At 53.5% G+C, this 20,835-nt stretch overlaps 1 protein-coding gene across 1 annotated transcript; it reads right to left on the bottom strand.

Moving 5' to 3' along the window:
* Positions 1-320: 320 nt before the first annotated feature.
* MAP1A (microtubule associated protein 1A) lies at positions 321-20,564 on the bottom strand. The gene is made up of 7 exons (XM_080808001.1): positions 20,292-20,564; positions 19,234-19,335; positions 11,269-11,351; positions 10,863-11,003; positions 2,462-10,625; positions 2,090-2,310; positions 321-1,890 (listed from the first exon to the last, which is right to left on the bottom strand). The coding sequence occupies exons 1-7, from the start codon at positions 20,527-20,529 to the stop codon at positions 1,735-1,737; spliced, it is 9,105 nt and encodes a 3,034-aa protein (XP_080664127.1). The 5' UTR covers positions 20,530-20,564; the 3' UTR covers positions 321-1,734.
* Positions 20,565-20,835: the final 271 nt, after the last annotated feature.

The following is a 20,835-nucleotide window of genomic DNA, read 5'->3' as shown; positions in this document are numbered from 1 at the left end:
TTGACCCCAAAGTAGGTAGATCCCCTTCCCAGAACCCCTGCACATCTTCCCTCCCCCAAACCAAATGTATCTCCCCATCCTAGGCCCCTCTTACTCATACTCTGGTGTTCTCATTTTCAGAAATTAGCTGGCTCCCCCTATCTTTTTCTCCCTTTATCTACCCTATGTTCTCTGGCCTCCCTGGGTCCTGGAGCTGCTTTCAGTTATCAAAGACATTGAGATAAATGACAGTGGTGGGAGAAGCAGAGAGGTAGAAGCCAAGGGCCAGCAACTAAGCAATGTGTACAGTCAGAAAAAGCCTAAGCAGCACTACAGCATCTGTAATGAACTTGATTTTATTGTTAGAATTGGAGGCGGCTCCATTACAGCAGCTGGGAACTATAGCAGGGAAGTGTGGGGAGGAGCAGAGCACAGCAGCACAGGGGGGGTGGGAGCTAGGAAGAACACAGGCCGGCTCATTTTGGTTTCCACACAGTCATCTGGCAGAGAAGCCGAGCCCTGGCGAGCGTCTGGATTTCTCAGTCCGGCAGTAGTCTGGCAGGGCTGCTCATTGGCTTGCTTGGGGAGAGGTCCTCTCCTGGGGTGTTTTTTTTTTTTTTTTTTTTTTTTCCCAGCCAGTTTTCATCTTAGTAGGAGTTCAGCTTTAGCTCAGCTTCGTCTCCTTCTTCCCTTCCTCCCTCTCATCTTCCCCAAGTTCTCTGGCATGGCCTCAACCTCCCAGATCCTCTGTTCAAGAGTTTGGGGCTGGAAGGACAACCAGTGTTCCCATTTCAGCTGCAGGATGGCATAGTGGAATGTTGGGGGAGTCACACATTGCTGGGGTGTCAAATGTTGGGATGTCAGGCAGTGGCTTATTTTTAACCCATTACACACCAGGCCACAGCAGATGACCACATGCAGAGAAGCCAAGCAGGGGACGAAAAGGGATGAGGATAACTGGAATGGGTGGGTGAAAACTTCAAAAGGTCAGGGGGCTTGGAAGAATTCTGGGATTGGGGCTGGGCTCTCCTTGCCCCTTTGTGCTGCCCAATAGGCCTGGTCTGGGCACAGCTCTGGGATGTGAATGGTATTAAGCAGGGACTGGGAGGATAAGCAACTTTCTTCTCTCACCAGTCTATTGGTCAAAGAGCTTCAAGTTTTGGACTGAGACATTCAGATATGGAGGGAAGCAGTGGGACAGTGTAGCAGCGGTGGACCCCTGGACCCAGGCTGGAACCCAGACCCTGGTGGGTAAGGGAATGGGAGATGGAGGAAAGGGCGCAGCTCTGGGCACCTCACTGACAGAATCCTGCCCCCCAGGTCATAAATTACTACTGGAGATCCTTCCTTAGGATGCTAAATAAATAGAGATAAAGAGGTCCCTGGATTTGGATATCTCGCTCCATGAGGGAGGAGGTTGCTGAGACCCACCCTTCCTCCCCCCCAATACAAACTCTTGGTAGTGTTAAGAGAAGGGGTACTCCAGGGTTCTCAAGCATCAGATGATCTCCTATCCTAATTTTTACCCTCCTTCTACCCTCTCCCTGTTGCCTTTGGTTTTGAAATTCCTCTCAGGTATGGATGAGGGGGAGGGACAACCCTTCCATTTAGCCCAGCCTAAGTTCCCACAATAAGACATCCTGTCCCGTCTCTCCCACCCCAGCTCCCACGTCCCTCAACCCCAAAGGACTCAGCAATAGCCATTCTCTAAGGGAGCTGGGGGAGCAGATCCTTGGGGAAGGGAGAGTAGTTCTCTCAGAACTCAATCTTGCAGGCTGGGAAGGACTCATCCTGCATGACCACGGTGCTGCTGCTAGCCAGGACCAGGACGTTCAATTGTTGCTGCTGCTCATGAGTCTGCTGGTACCACTCACGAGTCACCTCTGTGTCATGAGTAGGGATCAGAGTCACCTAGGAGGGAGACAAGAAGTGCCTGATGTGACAATGTGAAGAGAAGTAAGGAGGATGGGTCATCATGCCTGATGGTCTAGGAAGTAGTCCCACTGCCCACAGAAAGGGCTCAGTCCTTTTATGAATAGAGACTGTGTTTCACTATTGCCTCTGAGTAAGCTTCGACCAGACCTCCTCTTCAGCATCCCTTGCCACTTACCTGAAGATTCTCCCCCCACTGGGCCTTGCCCTCCAGCAACGCATCCAGCACAGCCCGGCTCGGCTCTCCATTGACAGGGTCATTCCCACTGACCACATAGTAGGATGCACGCACTCGACGGAAGAAGTCAAGGTCAGCAGTCTTGCCACTGCAATGATTTGGGATATAGGCGAGATCCACGTACACAGGGGGGCCAGAGCCTCCTTTGGAACCCAAGGCCGCTGTAGAGATAAGCCAGGACTCATTGGAGAGGTAAAGTAGAAAACTTTTAGCAATCTTCTTCCTCCCACAGTCCCTCTACTCCTGGAGTCTTTGACCAGCCACACCCAACCCAACCCAACCCAACTCTCCCACCTTTCATGTTATACTTACATGGTCCTGTTTTGAGTCCATTGACTAGGCCTTTGGACATGGGGCTGTGTCCATCCTTTTCCTCTGCTGGGGTGACCTGGCTTGGAGTGCTGCGTGGTCGGGGTGGCACCCGGGATGCTCGATCTACAGGCCCTTTACCTGGGGTGGGTGAGCGTTTTCCCCGAAGATCCAGACGCCGGGCAGGAGATGCTGGCTTGGCCCTGCCTGGGGCCCTGCGCCCTACTCTCCCCTGTGCCTTCTCCTTCTCCCGTAGCTTTTCTACCCTCCCAGATTCTGAGGTGAGCCCCTCGGGGTCAGCCATGCACACGTCAGGGCGAGGAGGGGATGGGCGGGGGTCTGGTTGAGGGATAGGGGGTGGGTCATGGCCAGGCCTGGGATGGTGAGTTCCACTGACCCCCCCAGCTTTGTCCACAGGCAGGAAGTCCCCATCTTCATCTGAGTCGAGGGCTGCCTCAGCTGTGATGGATGGACACTCCTCAGTTTCTGGTGGAACATCAGAATCTGATTGTGAGGAGCCTGAGTCACTGGCTGATGTTGGGGGTGTCTCATCAGCCACAGGGCATGGGCCCCCTGTGGCCCCTGGGCCCCCCGCCCGGCGCCGTCCCCCTCTCCCTACTAGCCGAGCTTCTTCACTTGAGAGGTCACCTTCATCTGTGGATTGGGGCAGAGGTGGGTTCAGAAAGGATGGGGAGAGTTCCCCACGGTGTGGCCGAGGCTCAGCAGCACATCCCTGGGGCCCAGTCTCAACCTCAGGGGAGATACTCCTGGGTTGACCTCCAGAAGCCCCTCCAGGGCACAGTGGCTGCTCAGGGGAGAGCAGCGTCTCAGGCCGGGAACTCCTCTCCGCTCCCTCAGGCCAGTCCCCACGTTCCCAGGCAGGGCAGGTCTCAGCTGCTTCTTTCTCAGCCTTGGCCAGGGCAGGGCCTGGGGGGTTAGGGCTGGTTTCAGTTGGGCCGTTGGTGGCACAATCCCCAGAGGGACTCTCGGAGGGGCTTGGCTTCTTGGTGGGGGTCCCTGTGCACTCCAGGCGGCAGGGCAGAGTGCTATCATCTGTGTCTCCAGGCAAGCTTGGAGCTGGAGCTGGGGCCAAGTCCAGTGAAGGTGGGGGTGCTGGGCTCAGAGGAGTGAGATCCCAGATGCTGTGGGCAGCTGGCTCCATTCCTGGGACCAGCTCTCCAGACCCCCGTTCCGCAGCCTCCAGGCCAGGAGGGAAGCGCTCAGCCACACTTGAAATCACAGGTGTGGTGGCCTCTGAGGAGGAACCTTCAGACAGGGCTGGTGAAGCAGGTCGTGGCAGACTGGAAAGGAGAGGGACCTCGGGAGAGCTGGGTGATGGAAGCTGGGGCAGCGAGGAGTCCAGGCTGGGGGCCTTTGTCACTTCTAGATATTCATCGTGCCGGGCTCTGGTGGGGGGCCCCGGAGCCAGAGCCAGAGCTCGGTCCCCGGAGAAGGCGAGAGAGCCACAGGGTGCTGAGCGGGGTTCAGCAGGAGAGGGCAGCTGTGGGGGAGCTGGCTGCAATGAAGAGAAGCCAAAGGCTGAAGCAGGGAAGTCCAGGCTGGGTCGGGCAGGACCCAGGTGTGAGTCTGAGGGAGGGCTGGAATGTACCTCACTTTCAGGCCACAATGTGGGGGGCCCTGCAGAGACGGGGTGAGGGGGACTTGGGGACTGGGCCTCTTTCTCCGGCTGTTCCCGAGCCCCCTTCTCCAGCTCTGAGTCACTAGTGCTATCTTCCCAGTGACCCTGGCCTGATTCCTTGGGGGATGGGGTTCTCCTGTCTGGGCTACAGCTCAGGATATTACCATTAAGAGCGGGGCTTGGGCCTTTGCTCAGTGGGATAGGAACACGGGGGGGCACTGCAGGTGGGATAAGGCTGGGCTCCACACTCGGTCCTGGCTCAGGCTCCTGTCTGGGGGGTAAAGTGGGTCCCGCCAGGGCTGCATAGCTAAAGGTTGGAGTGTCAGATTGGAGACTCTTGGGTGAGACAGGAGATGAAAGCTCCTTCTCTGCAGATGGGTTTTGGCCAGCAGCCTCCTCCTTGGCTGAGATGTGTGGCAGCCAATCCCCAGCTGTCCCAAGTGGAGGCTCTCTGGTGGGGCATGCAGGGCCAAGCCCAGTGAGCATCATCTGCTCATAGATGTCTGCATACTGAAAACTTCTCTCATCAGGATAGGGTGTGGGCTCTCTCTCCTCGGGCTCCATCTGTTCAGGCTCCTTGGTGGCATGGCTCTCGCTGGCCTCTGGGACCTTTGAGCTTTGAGGGCTGCTGCCAGGAGCACCAGTTCCACCTTCTTCTTCCCTTTCCCCTTCAGCCTTGCGGTAGTCCTTCCCCAAGGGGGAGTATGGCCCACCTTCCAACTCCGCTGCTGCCTCTTGCACTGCCGTCACCACACTGTCATACTCAGCTGTGCCCCAGGAGAAGGGCGCAGGAGTGTGTGGCTCTGGGGCAGGTGTCGGGGGAGCTGGAGCTGGGGAGAGGGGGGCAGGGGGCAGGGGTCTGTCCTTGGGCACCCATGGTGGGATGTCAGCCAGCCACGAGGGGGTGGTGGGTTCGTTCCTCACAGGAGGCATGGGCTCAGGCTCTGGGATAGGGCTTTCCCGTCCTGGGACTGGAGGAACCCTCTGTCCAACCATCTCAGGTGGGGAGGCTGGAGGAGAAATGATCTCAAAAGGAGAACGGGTCAGCTTGTCCTCTTCCTCTGGTGGAAGCCCAACTGGTGACTCAGCAAGCCAGCGCTCCACCTCCAGCCCCTTCTGTGGTGAGGGCTCCTGGAAACCCTTGAAGTCTGAGGCCCAGGGGCTCTGGGGTGCGTGCTCCAGTGGGTGCACTTCTTGTTCATCATCTGGCCCTTCATCGAGGAAAGTGCTCTCCCGCTCTTCTGTGTACCGTGGCCGGGCCCCCTGGCCATCCAGCTCATGAGGAAACCACACCTTGCGCTCACAGCTCAGCTCCCTCCAGTATGTGTCCTGTTCCAGGCCCACATCCTCTCTGCCCTTCCAGTACCTGCTCTCCTGCTCAGAAGTGTCCTCCCATGTCCGGGCAGCCTCTTTCTGTTCTCCAACTGGCTCCGCTCTGGACGGGGATGTTTGTTGCCACTCCTGGATCACATCCTTCTCCTTCCCATACTTTTCTCCCTGATCCCGGGCCTTGTCCTCCTGCATTGGGCTCTCTTCCAGACCCAGAGCTCTGGTATTTTCTAGCAGAGCTTCTTCTTTCTGTTGTACGGCCTCAACTTTTTCTTGAGATTTTTCCTCTAGGATCTTCTCCTTTTGTTTCATGGTTTTATCCTCCTGCACTGGGCTCTCCTGCTCCTGAGTTTTGTCCTTGTCTTCCAGAGCCTTGTCTTTCTCTTCAGCAACCTTATTGTTTTGTTCCAGAGCTTCAGCCTTCTGTCCCAAGGGCCAGTATTTTTGTTCTAAGGCCTCATCCTTCTTTTCCCAGGCCTCGTCCTCCTGTTCGAGAGTCTTGCCTTTTTGTTCCAAGTCAATGTCTTTTTGTTCTAAGGTCTTATCCTTCTGTCCATGAGCCTTGTCCTTCTGTTCAAGGGCTTTGTCTGTCTGTCCTAAGGCTTTGCCCTTCAATTCAGGGACCTTGTCCTCTAGAGCCTTGTCTTTAAGTTCAGTGTCTTTGACTTTTTGTTCTAAGGTTTCATCTTTTTCTTCTAGGATCTTGTCCTCCTGTTCTAGAATTTTGTCTTTTTGTTCTATGTCTTTGTCTTTTGTTTCCAGGGCCTTGTCCTGGTGTCCCAGGACTGTGACCTTTTGTTCTAAGTCTCTGCCTTTTTGTTCTAGACACTTATCTTGCTGTTCTACAGCCTTGTTCTTTTCTTCCAGAGCCTTATCTTTCTGACCAATGGCTGTATCCTTTTGCTCCACAACAATATCCCTCTGTTCCAGAGTTTTGTCCTGCTGTAGGACTTCATATTTTGGTTCAGGCCCCTCGTCCCTCTGCTCTGGGGTTCTGTCTTTCAACTCTGAAACTTTACCTTCCTGTTCCATGGCAATGCCCTCCATGGCAGGGCTTGGCAAAGACTCAGGACTCTTGGTGAGGGAGCTATCAGGTGTCAGAATGTGTTCACTAGGGCTGGTGATCACACCAGGTGAATGCTCCCCATCTCCCAACAATGTAGAATGAAAGAAGGGGCTGGCAGGTAATTTCCTATCAGGGCTCTCATCTGCGGTGTCTGCCAGAGCAGGGTATGCAGTGGTCCCATCTGGGAGAGGCGACACTGGTGCTGCATGGGGTTCTGGAATGGATGCAGGCACTAGATGGTGAGAAGTGTCCTCAGCCTGCATTAGAGGCCCCTTTTCTTCCTTTCCAAGGCTTAGTTCCCCAAACTGGAGGGTGCCAAGGTTTTCTGGAGAGAGCTGCTTAGAAGAGATATCCAGAGAGGTCTCCTTGCTGGGACTCTCTTCTGAGAGAGAGAGTGACTGGGTTTCTTCTGGAGATACCTCTGGCCAAAGGTCTTTGTGTAGCTGCTGCTCTGTCAGGCCACAGGGAGACCTGGGGATGGCTTCTTGGTGGGCTGTATCTGGGGAGACCACACTGAGTATAGATACGGACTCTGCATCTTCAGGGGAGAGGCTTTGGTCAGGAAATTGGAGCACTTCATCCTTCTGAGTTTCACCAGGTTCTTGGAGTGATGTTCTCAAATCTCTGGGAAGGGCTTCTGTTCCCAGAATTGGGCCTGGGGGCTCTCTTGCCTCCACAGTCTCAAAGACTATCGCTTTGTCCTGTTCTGGCAACAGCTGGATAGTGCAGCCTGTATGTCCCCCAACAATGCTGACAGGTGCTTCCTGGGCAGGGGGGCTCCTGGGAGAAGGCAACTTTCCCTCCTCCTCTAGTGCGACCCCTTCAGTCCCTGGCTTAACTATCTGCTCTATAGCATCTTCCTTGCCCACACCTGGTATACGCCTAGTTCCTCCCCAGGAGCCTGCTTCCTGGAAGTCTTGGGACTCAGACTTTTCTTCCACTGGGGACTGATGAAAGGGTGTGTGGGTGGCACTGGGTGGGCCAGATGGTGGAGGAGAGGCCATCTTCACTGTGCTATCATCTGGGCTGAGGCAGCGCTCCTCCACTTCTCCAAGGATTGGTTCCCCTGGATGTAGGGTATGCCCAGGGGCACCAAACATCGGAGCTCCAAATTGACTAGAAAGTTTCTCAGACTTCTCTACATTTGTGGTCTCCTCCTCTTCCTCTTCCACAGCTTTCTCTCCAGGCAACCCTCTCCCTGTAATCTCTCCTTTCTTCTCTGACTCCCCAGTCACAGAGAAATCCTCACAGGGTGGTGATTTGAAGCCCTTGTCTTCTTCCAGTGAGGAGGTGGGTGAGATGGTTCCAGCTGATGGAACATAGTCCAAGCCCTGAGTGGCTTCAGTGCGGGAAGAGGGGATGCTTGTGACCGTGTCAAGCAGCAGGGAGCTCTTGCCTGTCTCCTCTGTCTGGGGAGCTGTGAGTGAAGCCACAGACTGGTCCTCAGCCACGGATGTGGCAAAGGAAGAAAGCTTGTCACACTCAGTGATTGAGGTGGCTGAGGACACATGCTCCTCTTCAGCCAAAGGGGCGGCCACCATGTTGGGGGGGTAGGTGAGTTCAGTCTCTGGCGCTCCGTAGCCTTTGCTGGAGGCAGCAGGAACAGCACTGTCTGTAGGCTGGCTAGCTTCAAAGGGGCCATGACCTTCAGCCCCAGGGAGGTCATACGTACTTATAGGAAATCTAGGTGGAGCTGGGCGCTCTTCTGGCTCGTCATGAATCTCCTCATCTGAGATGGTCTGCTCTGTCTCTGAGTAGCCAGGGATTGTTTCATCCTGGATGTAAGAGACATGCTCAGTGGCTCCTGCAGGTGTGGCCAGGCTGCTTAGGAAGGACGAGGTCTCCTTCTCAGGAGCTTTGCCTTGGAGTCCTACTTCCCGGCCCCCGAGGGCCTCCCTGCCCCTCGGAGTTACCTTCAAGGCTTCCTGCATATGTTTTTGGTAAAAACCCTCAGCCTTTGTCTCTTCCTCTTCCTCCTCATCTGAAGGGTGCAACTCCTCCATTTCTTCTAACTCGGCCTTCTCTATCACATCCTCCTTTACCTCGGGTTCACTTTCCTCTCTGGCTTCTGTTCTATCAGGGACCCTCTCTGTTTCCTTCTGCTTCTTTTCCTCCCAGGTCTCTTTCTCTTCCTCTGTTTCAGCCCCAGAGTCTGGGCCTCTATCCTTGCTTCCTTGTTCTTCTGGGACATCTGAGACAACCTCTTTCTCCTTCATAATAGGTTCTTCATGTTCCATCCCTGGGACAGAGGGTAGTATCCCCTGGCCATTTGTGCTCGGGGATCCCTCCTCTGCAGTGTCTGGAGGAAATGGTTTCTCTCCTAGTCCTGTGTCCCTTTGTTCAGCCAGCAACCCCCTCTCCTCACGCTTCAGCTCCTCAAAGTCCTGTGTGAGGTCCTCTGGTGAAGAGAGAGCCAGTTCCCTGTGCCCACTGACTACTGGGGGTGGTACAGCCCCCTTCTGGGCTGGGGGTGTCCGGGGCTCAGAAGGCAGCTCCTTCTCTGCACGAGCAGCCCGACTCTTGTCCATTTTGACCCTGCCAGGGGCCTTGGCTTTGTAGAGGGTCTTACGAACCTCGGGGGTAAAGGGCTTAAGGTCTGGCTTGGAAATTTTCTTGACCTCAGGTTTGGTATCTTTCCTCTTCTCCTCCTTTTTGGCATCCTTCTTCTCCTCCTTCCTTCCTTCATCCTTCTTGAGCTCCTTTCTCTCCTTCTTGATCTCTTTTTTCTCTTTGTCTTTTTTTTCTTCCAGCTTTGATATCTTTTCTTTCAGGTGCTTCTTCCCCACCTTGTCTTTGATCAGCTTTCGCTTCTCTGCCTTCAGGGCCTCACTCGACTCTGTCTTCACTCTCTCGGGCTTGGTAGGCTTCTCTGGGAGCTTCTCAGATGACTCCTTTATTTTTTTCTCTGTCTTGGCTAACTCCTTGGCCAGTTCTGAGCGAGCTTCCTTGGCTCCCTCTTCAGCCACCTCCTCCCGTTTGGCCAGCTTGCTTACAGCTGTTTTGGCAGTGGCCTTGAGGCTCTCCTTGCTGTCAGCCCGCTGTTTGATTTTGCTGGGTTTGAGGTTAGTTGGCACTGCACCAGAGGCCAAGTCCTTCTGTGTAGCCACAGGGTACCGCAGGAAGTCCAGGTGCCTCAGCTTTTCCAGGCCTTCCAAGATCTTATTCTGGGGAGCATTCCCTGGAAAAAGCACACGTACAATCTTCTCTGTGGGGTTGGCTGGTAGCCAGACCACCAGAGCAGTGATAGAGGTCAGGTAGGGCACGGAGATTTCAGCCTCCTTCCCGTTAGCCAGCACAATGCCTGTCTTAGCTTTACTGTTGCCTGCCCACTTTTGCATGAGGAACTGCATCTCCTTGCTATCCTTGACAGGGTTGAGGACATACATGTCCAGCCGGCCCACACCCATTTTGTGAAAGAGGGTCAGTGGCTCAATAGTGTTGCTGACCACACGGTAGAGAGGTTCGGCCTGGATGCCCAGGCGGTTTAGGTGTTGCAGAGTGAGGCAGGCCTCCTCAATGCTGCGCTTGGCTTTCCGGGAGGCATCAGGCAGCCGCAGTTTATCTGGCACGTTGAAGAAGACAACTCCAAGCTCAGGGGAGATGAGATTCTTCACCCAGTCGCTGTAGCTGCTAGAACCCTGGGACTGCTCCTCCTCCAGTTCTGCCACTTTGCGCTGCAGGAGTCCATTGATGCCTGGCAGGTTGTCTGCCCCGATGTGTGTGAGCAGCACTGAGTCAATGCGGTCCAGGTGCCGCACCAGCTTCCAGAAGCAGGACTTGCGATCAGAACCACCATCCACCAAGATGTTGAAACCATTGACGGCAAAGAGGGCAGAGTCCCCACGGCCACCAGGGAAGATGTAGCAGCAAGGCTTGGAGAGCTTGAGGAAGCCCCCTGAGGTAGGGGGCTCTAGCAGGTCAAAGGGAGATGGCACATCCACAGTCTCAGAGACATACTCGGAGAACTCGGCCACACCATCCATGGTGGGCAGCGTGGGCTCAGGGTTTAGTCGGAGGTGCAGGGTCTCTTGGGAACTGGATAGTCCCAGGTGGCTCCAATCACCCTCCCCTAAGCAGGAAACAGTGAGGAAGGCCTGGATCCCAGGGTCTCTATTGCTGAGCAACTGGGCAATCTAGAAGAATGGGAGACGAAAGGCTGATCAGGTCAGGTAGAGACCTGGAGTTGCCTTAACCCTACTTAGATTCAATCTGCTAGTCTCCACCACTTTGTGAGGGGATTTCCTCCTACCTTTCTGCCAGCATTCCCTCTGGTCAAGCAACCTGAGATTTTCCCATGCTTGGATCCCTCCCCACAGCTCTAGTCCTACCCCATATTCTGTTCCTCCCAGATATGCAGATGTGGAGCTTACCTCTGGGTTGTGAAGGACCTGGGCAAAGTTTTGATAAGAGTAGGTACCGCTCTGAAGGATGAGGTCTCCCCCGGGCTCTAAACTTTGCCCACTCAAGATTAGTAGTTTGTGAGCTGATGGACTGCTAAGGAGATGGTGAACCTGGAAGGGAAAGACGGGAGTGGTCACGGATGGAGGAAACCCAGGGAAAGGCCCTGGTTATTCCTGCTTGCCCTCAGTACTGCTAGGACACATTCCCCACTGGTAAGCCCACAACATCTCTAGTGTGGGGCTGGGGATCATAAGGCAGCTTAGATGGTTCAAAGCCAAGTCCAGGCACTTTGGGCCTTCCAGCAGTAGTACTAGCAGAGGCAAGTTATAACATTTCCAGCGAGCCCTAGCAGCAAGGCTCAGGCCCTGATCTTACCTCAGAGCTGATGCTGTCGGCACTGGGGTTTACCAGGATGATGGTCTCTAGGATCTCACTCTGGTGGGAGAGGGTCCTCTGGCCTGAGGGAGGAAAGATGCAGGATTTTGTATTGAAGAGAGTGGGTATAGACTAAAAGGGAGAGGCATTGTGTGGGGCAAGAGAGAAAGAATATAGTATCACAAAATGGGACTAAGGGGAAAGAGAAGCCCAGCTAGCCTTAGATCCTGCCATTCTGGATACTGCTGAGTAAGGTCTAGGAACTGGCTCCTCCAGCCCTTCCCTTTCAGGGTTTCCTCCTCCCCTCTCCCACACTGGCAGTCTTCTCACTCCCTTCATCTGCCACACCCTCTGCCTGCTCAGTCTGGTACCCACACCCCCTCAGCCCGGAACTCCTGCCTCAGGCTGCCCTATTGACAAGAAGCTTTTGTCCCTCTGGAGCACTAAGCTCCTGGTGCTGCCTGGGGATGGGGGGCTCAGCTGGAGGGAGGGCTCCCGGGATCATGATCCTTACTCAGCTCTCTCCTCACTAGCCTGCCTCTGTCCTGGGCTTTCATGCCAGCGGAATCCCTGGGAATAAGTACATAGACACTTCTTTGCAGAGTCTACAGACTCCCCATCCTCCTTTCCATCCCCTATCCAAGGCCAGAATTCCCATTCCAAAAGACTCAGTTTCTTTCTCTCCAAACCTTTGGGGTTTTACAATTCAAAGAGGAGAAACAGGACTGTTATTTCTCATTCTGTTTTCTACTTCCTCAGAGGCCAAGCCTGCACTTAAAAACACACAATCATACGATTGCCACCACCATTCCCTCTCCCTCCTCACCTCCATATCCTCAGGCACAAGAGAGGCCTGGTTCACTGCCCCACAACCCATCCCCTGTGATCAGTGTCTCCTGTCATCCTTACCCCTCTCCCACAGGCCCTTTGCCATGGAGACGGAAAGCCACAAACTGGAGTTAGGGGCCCACCAACAAGAAAAAAACAAGGATGGAGAGATTCAGAGTGTTTCCCAGGCCATGGAGAAAGACAAGACAGCCTCAACTCCCCTATCTACTTCCTTCTCCAGACTCACAGGCAGTGCAGCAAAAAGGTGGTGGGTTCAAAGATAAGGGAGGAGGATGTGGCCATCCCCTGCTGCGGGCCTTCCTAGCTGCTGCATGCAGACTTGAACACTCAGCCTACGAGGGGGCTATCTGGGAGATAAGGGTGGAAGAGCTCATAATCTTCCCCTAGATTATGTGATCCAGCTCTCTCCTCTTTCTGGGGTTTGGATGAGAGAAGCCTGGGGCCAGGGCCTTTGTTAGGAGGACAAGCCCTAGTGCCAGGATCAGACAGATCTGGCAGCTTGGGACCAAACTTGCAGCTGCAGGGAAATGAGCTGTGGATGGGGTCAGAAGAACAAACCTCACGGATGGTGGGTGTGGGTGGGGCCCAAAAGGAGTTCAAGGGTTCTCTTCTATTAACTTGGCAACTGAAGGAAGCTTTGAGGTTAATTCAGAGGATGAGAAACACCTTAGAGACAGGCTGGGGCAGGGCTTGGGCCGGTGAGGGGTATCAAGGTTCAGGAAAGGGCCAGGCTAGCCGTGGTCTGGTCATAGGCACAGGCAGTTCCTGCACTCCCCACAACACAGATGCACAGGCCCACACAGTCAAGCTAGGATGGTCTGAAGAGAAATACCTGTGGTACAGACTGATTTGCTTTCCTCTTCCTCCCCTTAGCAGCCCATTCCTCACAGTCCCCTGTGTATGACCATTAGACTTCTCTGATCCCTGTTGCTGTCTTGGCGAAAGACCCTGTTCCTCACCCATGTGCTCTCCAATTCTGACTGGCAACGAAATGGTCTGTATCCTGTACCCCTCCTTTTGAGGCCTGGGAGAAAGCCTGATTTCTCCCTTCTGCTCCCCCAGCAATCCCACCGAAGGGAGTGGACTTGTTTTTCCTTTTTCTTTGGAAGGGACCTCTTTTGAGGCAGGGGCACTTGCCAGGGCCAGTGCTGGGGTGGAGGCGGGCCCGGGTGCTGAGGCTGAGCAGGCAGGAGGGCAGGTGTCTCCGCAGTGAGGCAGAAGGGGAGGGGGGGCCGCTTGGGCAGCTGCAGTGTGCCGCAGTGTGTGAGTGTATGCGAGTGTGCGCGCTGAGCTCAGACTCCAGCTCCGCCCCCACCCCCCACCCCAGCATGACAAGTCATTTTCTTGGCTGCCTCTGCATGGGGGGTGGGGGGGGAACGCAGAGAGGGAGAAGAAACTGGCGCCTCTGTTCCAGAGCCCCCATCTTGGGAAGAGAAGCAGAGATGGGGTGGGGGTGGGGCTGAGACTTGGAACCTGTGAGGTTGACAGGACTTGGGAATGCAGGGCAGCTGCTGGGGAGGGAGTGCTTGCAGTCTCTGGAGGGAGCCAGAAGTGGGGGCTTAGAGTCCAGGTCTCAAGCTGGCCACAGCGAATGGGAGCGGGGAGCCCACTGCGAATAGGTTGGTCTGCGAAGAGGCGAGTGCCACGTCTTAATGACCCTTTACTCCCTTTCCCTTTTCCCCCTCCCAGTGTCCCCCACCTTCCCTTACTTGGCAAAAACTCGCTATTCTGCTCACCCCCAGCATAGAAGCAGCTGAGCAATCCAGCAGCTGACACCAGAGACCCTCCCATTAGGCGCAGTCCCATAACATCCGCCTTTCCTTCAGATTCTTCTGCTTCTGCCCAAAGACATAGCCCCTAAACTCCTCCAGCACCACGGGCTGCCAGACAGAGCGAGGGACACCACCCTCTGCCGCTGACCCTCGGGTGATGTCTCCCGCCCCAGCGCAGCCTGAAAAGGGACTGTCACAGTCCCGGGCCCAATGGCCTCCACCTGGTCATGGGTCCAGGCCAATCCCACAGCCAGTAATGTTCATCTTCCCTCTCGGTTCCCCCACTTTGCCCATCGTGCTGGGCTAATTCCAAACCAACGAGATTAGGTATCAACTCTTTTCCCGTTACCCCTACAGCAGCATTTCCACCACCACCAACCCCATGCAAAGCCCTTTGGTTAGGTTCTTACCCTGGGGTGTGGGCGGGAGCCCCTCATGGAGGCTGCAGCTCCGGCCTCAGCCGGCAGCTTCAGGGAAGAGTCTGCCGCACTTGGGGTGGGAGTGGGGGGGGGGGCGCTTGATGGGGAGGGCGGCGCCTGGGCGGGGAAGAGGGGCTGGTCCATGACGAGGCACTGGAGACTTAACTCTTTCTTTGCCTTCATCATGTCATGCTCTGGGGCTTCTCTTTGGCTCCGGGGGACTGAGGAGTTGTCTAGCAGCTCAAAGAGCCCAGGTGGTTTCCAACAGCCCACAGGGCCTTTCTCCCCCTGATGCTGTTTAGTCAAGAAAGACCCTTTTAGCATCAGTCAACAGCCCTGTGCTAGGGCACACTGCAGGGACACCTCAGGAGGTATGGGCTGCTTGGCCCTCCCCCTTTCCTCAGGAACCATCTGCCGCCTCTCCCTTCAGACCCAGGGAATGACCTTCAATTCCTGGAGGAGCAGGAGACAAAGGGACTAGGGACCCGCAAGAATGAAGAGTGAGTGGACCACTTGAAATGAAGGCTGGGGAAGGGTTTGTGCTGAGCTCTGTGGGCTTCTGAGCCACAGCTGCAGAAACCCAGGGAGGGTAGAAATAAGTCTCATTTTAGATTGCAGGGTAGGTTGAAATTCCAGAGTGGACACTTGTCCCTAGCCCATCCGGGGCGGGGCACAGGGACCCTGAGAGCTGCTTGTAGTTCTATGTCAGTGCAACACCACACAGTAGCCACACTAGCACTGATACTTGGAATTCTTGGGTCACTGGATCTGAAGAGGCTGGGTGGTTTCTGCTATTCAGTGAAAGAGTTAACAGGGACCAAGGTGGATCACCAGGGTCCCAGGTCCAAGCAAGATTTACTTACTATAGGCCAATTATTATAGTGCAGCATAAAGTACGCTTGGGTTAAAAAAAAAGTCTTATGACTTTGTAGGGTCTTGTGTCCCTGTGCTCTCCTTGTCTCTGTACTTTTTTATTTCTCTCTGATGTCTCTTTCTTATACTATCTTAATCCTTCCAATGTTGGTCCTGTTTCCCTTAGTCTCTACCCCTGTCTCAGGACTCAAAAGACTCAAAGGGAGGATCTCGAGAACTCTAGCACAAGGTTCCAATCCGGTGATGCTCATGTTCGCACAGAGTCCTTCCTCGCCCTCTTCGCGTCCATCAACCATCCCCAGTCCTGGCCAACTCCTAATGCCTTCCACACATTGACATCCACCCACTCAAACCCCAGCACCAGCCCCACCCTTGCCCCAGACTGCCAAGAGCTGCTTTTGAAGGTCAGAGAAGCCAAAATAGTCTCTGCTCTCAGCATCTCCCATCCCCCCCTTAACTGTAGCCAGAGGAGAGGAGGAGCTGAGTCACCAGAACTTGGTGGGGGGTGGGGGGGGGTGGAGAAGGGAGAACAGAGGAGGAGGAATCCTTGCTCAGATCCGGAGATGCAAAGCAGCAACATGGCAACAGCCCCATTTGGATTGAGGAGGCCATCTGCAGAGATACACAACACAAACCAGCCTGAGTTCTGAGCATCACAAAAGGAAAACTCCTCCCTTCTTCAACTTTGTATTTCTTATTTGTTCCCACCTCAAACCTTCTATCTCCTACCTGTTTTCTAGGCCTCTCTGGAGTGTGCTAAGAAGGAAACTTGAGTAGACATTTGGCTTGAGAACAAAATAACATATCCCAGCCCAATGCAGAACCCACCCTTATTCTCAGCTGCTGCCCCCAAGGGCCACACCCTGGGCATAGTTCCAACTCACACTAGAGTCTTCCTTCAGCCCACACCCTCTGAACAGCCACCCACCACAACTGACCCTCCACCTGCTGTGTTCCTAGGGTCTCAGCAATGAAATGGTGAGATTCCAAAGAGAGAGACGCCTGAGCTCAGACTCAAAATGCGACTACAAGTCTTGGATTTGAGACCTGACTCTACCATTTTATTAACCATGCTGTTAAACAAGCCACTTAACCTCTCCAAAAGCTTGCTTCCTGAACTATAATATGAGCATAGTGTTAATACCATCTAATAATGCAGGGAAGAATGAATGGCATAGGAGATGAAAAAGTGCTTCATTCCTAGAATCCTGAACCTGCAGTGCACAAATGCCCCTGGAAGTCTGTCTCCCTTTCATGGAGAATTTATGACCAGGGAAATCATAAATCAGAATCTCAGACCAGAGCAGCTCTAGAGTATACCCTTAGCTCCCAGGCAAACCCAGAATCGGAGATGTCTGCAGGAAGGGACTTAAAATACTACTCATGTTTACTGCTTTCCCTTTTCAGACAGCAGTGCAGACCCCCAGTTGTAGGGGCTAATGAGATACTATATTAATATAGAATGGCTTTCATGTTTGCAGAATAACAGAACTACCACCTTCAGAACACATCAGTGGTCATGGAGAGTCACACAGAAGGCCTACAAACTGATCCTTCAGCATGTTTCTTAGAGTCTTAAAATATCAATCGTGAATTATAAATTATGAAAGTCTCTTCATTTCCTGTAGGTGCCCAATAGAAGTATCAGAATGTTGTTTAAACTCAGTTTTCCATGTCCTAATAGTTCCTGGGTTTGTTTTATAATGCTTGGAAGCTCCAGATTATCCGCAGAATCTAGAAAGGAAGGCTCCAAGTCACCACTGGAGACTTTCTGGTGCAAAATTCACCTTGTAAAGCCTTTACCAGATTTGACCGCTAGAAGGAGCTGGGCCACTGACTCTCCATCAGTGGAGTCACTTCCTTGTCTGTGTTCCAGACAGTGAGGAGTGGATAGTGGATAGGAATGATTGCACTTTCCCTGATGCTGTAGGATACATGTTTGCCCCCTTTCTCGGCCTTTTGTCCCAGGGTTGAGGAGAGGTGAGAAGTATGGTGGCCTTGCCTGTGGGGGTGGGGGTGGGGGCAGAAAGGATTAAGTCATAACGGACTAGCATATATCCTTAAGCCCACCCCAGTAGCCTGGTTCCCCTTGCCTCTCTTCTAACGGGAGGCTGAAGGGCGGGGCAGTGTCTGCAGCTGCTCTGAGCTGACTGTTGTTTGTGGGGACAGCTGAAAGAGGAGCCAGCAGGGGTGGGGCTGTGGCTGTCTTGAGCCCTGTGGGTTTTTCCAGGAAATTCTCCACTGTTCTCCAGGGACATAGACAGACCACCATGAAAATGTCCAAACCTAAAAAAAATTCAGTATGCTAAAGTGAGCCCTGATCTTGGGACTATTGCCCTATGCTCCTCGGGGACACTATGGTAAAACTCTTTGATTAAAAAAGGTCAAGTAGGTGTTTATATAGTAGCGCTCATTTCTGAAAGGTGCCTGAGGGTAACTATGCATCTCTCTGTTAAGAATCTTCCCAAGGATCTCCGAATGTTAATCTGAAGAATGGGTAAGCGTTTTGGTTTAAGTTCTGTTCATTCTTACACCATTCCAGAAAGCAGCCTACTCTTAAATTTCTGTTCGGAGGACAAAGTTAAAGAATTCCGTGTAAATTGTTAACATCAGCAGATAGCCCCCAAACTTCAAAACAGTCATTCATTTCAACTGCTGTCATCCCCTTATCCAGCTTACACCAGAGATCCTATAAGTAATGAACAGCAAAACTGTCGATTTTCAATTATCAGTGCTAATGGAGGGAGCCATGACATGACTAATTCTAAAGAGAAGGCAGTCTCTATCGGGCTCCTTGCTCAGCGGGGAGCCTGCTTCTCCCTCTGCCTCTGCCTGCCACTCTGTCTGCCTGTGCTCGCTCACTCTCTCTCTAACAAATAAATAAGTTTAAAAAAAAAAAAAATTTAAAGAGAAGGCAGTCTCAAAACAGTGAGTAGCTAGCTTCACAGGAAGCCAGTCACATGAAGGAGATGCCAGCTTCATTTTTTTAAATGCTGCACATATTCCTAGGATAATGGAATGTAAGTCATATTAACCCTCTCATAGCCTCTCTCTAGGAGCATCTCTAGAGGAGTCAGTGATCAGGGAAATGACTAAAGATGGGGCAGTTAGCAGGAGGAGTATGAAGAGAAGGGGAGGTGACTATCCACTACACTGGCTAATTGAGAACTATCTGTATAAGATATGATTTCAGTCATTTGGTGGCAGTGACTGTTGAGTGGTTGGATTTTACATTCCATAAAGGCACTGGCACATGGACTGGTGTGTCAGCATTCACCGATATCGTGACCAGATGCCAACCACTTTTATAATGGGATATAGGGCTTTCTGCAGTCACCCTACAGATACTGACATGGAATGATAACTCCTAAAATATTTTCTTATATCCCTAACCCATTTTTCCCACCCAGCAGAATGGGAAACTGAATCCTGTGAACTTTGATCTCAGAGCCAAATCTGAGTGTGACCAGCTCTTGTGGCAGCAAATCCAGGAGACCCTGCTTCCACCCTGGATTTGATGGTGCTCATCAGCCTTTGGTACCTGGATTCTGCTCTGCTCTGGAGATCTGTTGGCTGAACCAAAGAAGGAACCAGAAATCCTGAAACCATAGGCTGTGCAAACTGAGGGAAAGGCACTAAACAAGGACCTGGGAAGGTGACTGGGGGATTCACAGGTCTCTATAAAGGGAAGCAAGAAGGCTAGGATATACAGAAAGGGGAACACAAAAAGAGTGGATTTTTGCATGGGAGATGATTGATCACTCAAGAGAAGTGCATTCCCTTAGTGCATGTCAACAGCTTTCTTTAAACCACCCTCTTCTCAGGTAGACTTTCTGTTCTCCAGGCTCCCTCCACCATTATACCATCTGTCTGCAAAGGGTACTGGGTATGCAAGGATAGCATTGGAGCTTTGCAACTTTCCCCTCAAGAGTCCCTCCCTTCTGCCCAACCCAAACCTCTCACAAAGCCGGCTCTGCCAGAGAGACTGGAACTCTGCTCTTCTATAACCAACCCTCACCCAAAGAACTGAAACAAATGACACTAGTCCTAACCTTTGACCTCTGAGGAGAAGTGAGCTAGGTGCCGGGTGATGAAGAGTCTCAATTGTTGGTTCAAGTCAAGGGATGATAAATCAATGTTCCAGGAGAGAATCCCTGTGAGAGAGGAAAAAAAAAAAAGAGGGCTCTAGATAAGGTCAGTGGAGGTGGACTTAGGGGAGTACTTCTAAAGCTCACAGAAGGGGCAAGGACAGCGAGAGGGTAAGGATTGCCACGATCAGCCTCAGTGACGTCTTTAAGAAAGGTGGCTGGTAGCTATGTCTATTTTCCATCTCGTGCCTTTCTTGAGCTTTGCCTCAGCCAGAGAGGGAAGGGCAGAGTTTAGGCTAAACTTGGTCATTAATGAGTTTGTATATAGTCATTTTCTTGCAGAGTTGCCCAGCTGGGATAGAAGTGACAAGGGCCGGTTCCCAGATATTGGGGGCTGCCTTCCTGATCTTTACAGTTAAGTAATATTCTAGACTCTCCTTCTATGCCCTCTCCTTGCCTCCACCCCTCCCGGACTTGCTTCCTCCCGCAGGTGGCTCCGCAGCACTGCGCCACAGGCAGGCAACTGGAGAGGGAGGTGAGGACTGAGGAGCTTCTGGCCACGAAGGTCACTCTCAGGTTTACCGCTGACACTGAGAGATTTAAGATTTGTCTGCGGCGTTCAGAAAGCACCTTGTTCCTGTTCAGGGACCCTAAAGAAGAAACTAAGGTAGGAATATGGACTCTGCAGGGGATGGTGAGGACCCTCAAGACATGTGATCCGAGACATTGCTAGTGGGAGGGGTGTGACCAGGGTGGCCCCAGGGGAGCAGAGCTCCCTAGCCTCCGGGAGATTGCAGAACGCCATGGGATGTGCGGCAGGGATGAGGAAGCGAATGTTAGTAGCTAGAGACGATATGGACGCACGACATGAAAGATGCTGGTGACCGGGACTGATGATTCAGATTAACAGGGAGCGCAGATCTCAGTCCGTGCAACCTAGGGATGGAGAATGCAGACGTACACAGATGGCGGAGAGGCACGGGATGGAGGATGCCCCAAGCAGGGCCAGGACAGCGGCTCACCTTGTTCAAGGTGGGCCCGCACGGCCCTCAGCTGGCTCTCTGTACCGATATCACCGATCACGATGAGCAAAGAGTGTTTCCGCAGGTCCCAGCGTGCTGCCGCCACTGCGGCTCCGGTCTCGCACAGTGGCTCCGCGGGGTTCTGAGCCAGGAGAGAGCCGGGGCTTCGGAGCCCCAGCCCGGGACTTGTCTCCATGGCAACGCCGCTAGGCCGCCCAGGCCCAGCCTCGGTCTCCATGGAAACTCCGTTGGAGTGCTAGGCCGGCAGCGTCCGCTGCAGGGAGAGTGTGCGCGGTTCTTAAAGGCCGACGGCAGGACCCGTTCATTGGCTGCTGCCTGTCAGGGGGTGGAGCCCTGGCGCCGCAGGGGCCGGGTTGGGGCAGCGGTGTTCTGGCCCTGCGGACACCCGCGGCGGCGGGGTGGTGGCTGTTCCTATCATCCTGCTCTCGTTTTTTCCATACGGAGCTCCCACCCCGACTTGGGCAGGGGTGGGGCTCTGAGGGACCGGGTGGAGGGGCGAGTCGATTGCCTCGGCGCCGGAAGA

Source organism: Martes martes (genome assembly GCF_963455335.1).
Source record: "Martes martes genome assembly, chromosome: 7".
Classification (NCBI taxonomy): domain Eukaryota; kingdom Metazoa; phylum Chordata; class Mammalia; order Carnivora; family Mustelidae; genus Martes; species Martes martes.
The sequence above is the reverse complement of the archived record's forward strand: the minus strand, read 5'-3'. Positions and strand labels throughout refer to the sequence as shown.

Bases quoted from the DNA above. Each gene is read 5' to 3' on its own strand.
- MAP1A (XM_080808001.1), bottom strand. From the start codon at position 20,529: ATGGAGACCGAGGCTGGGCCTGGGCGGCCTAGCGGCGTTGCCATGGAG. The intron at 11,352-19,233 runs GTTAGGACTAGT...TTCCTCCCTCAG, and splicing joins CTTCTCCTCAGAGGTCAAAG to GCCAGAGGACCCTCTCCCAC. The intron at 11,004-11,268 runs GTAAGATCAGGG...TTTCCCTTCCAG, and splicing joins CCGACAGCATCAGCTCTGAG to GTTCACCATCTCCTTAGCAG.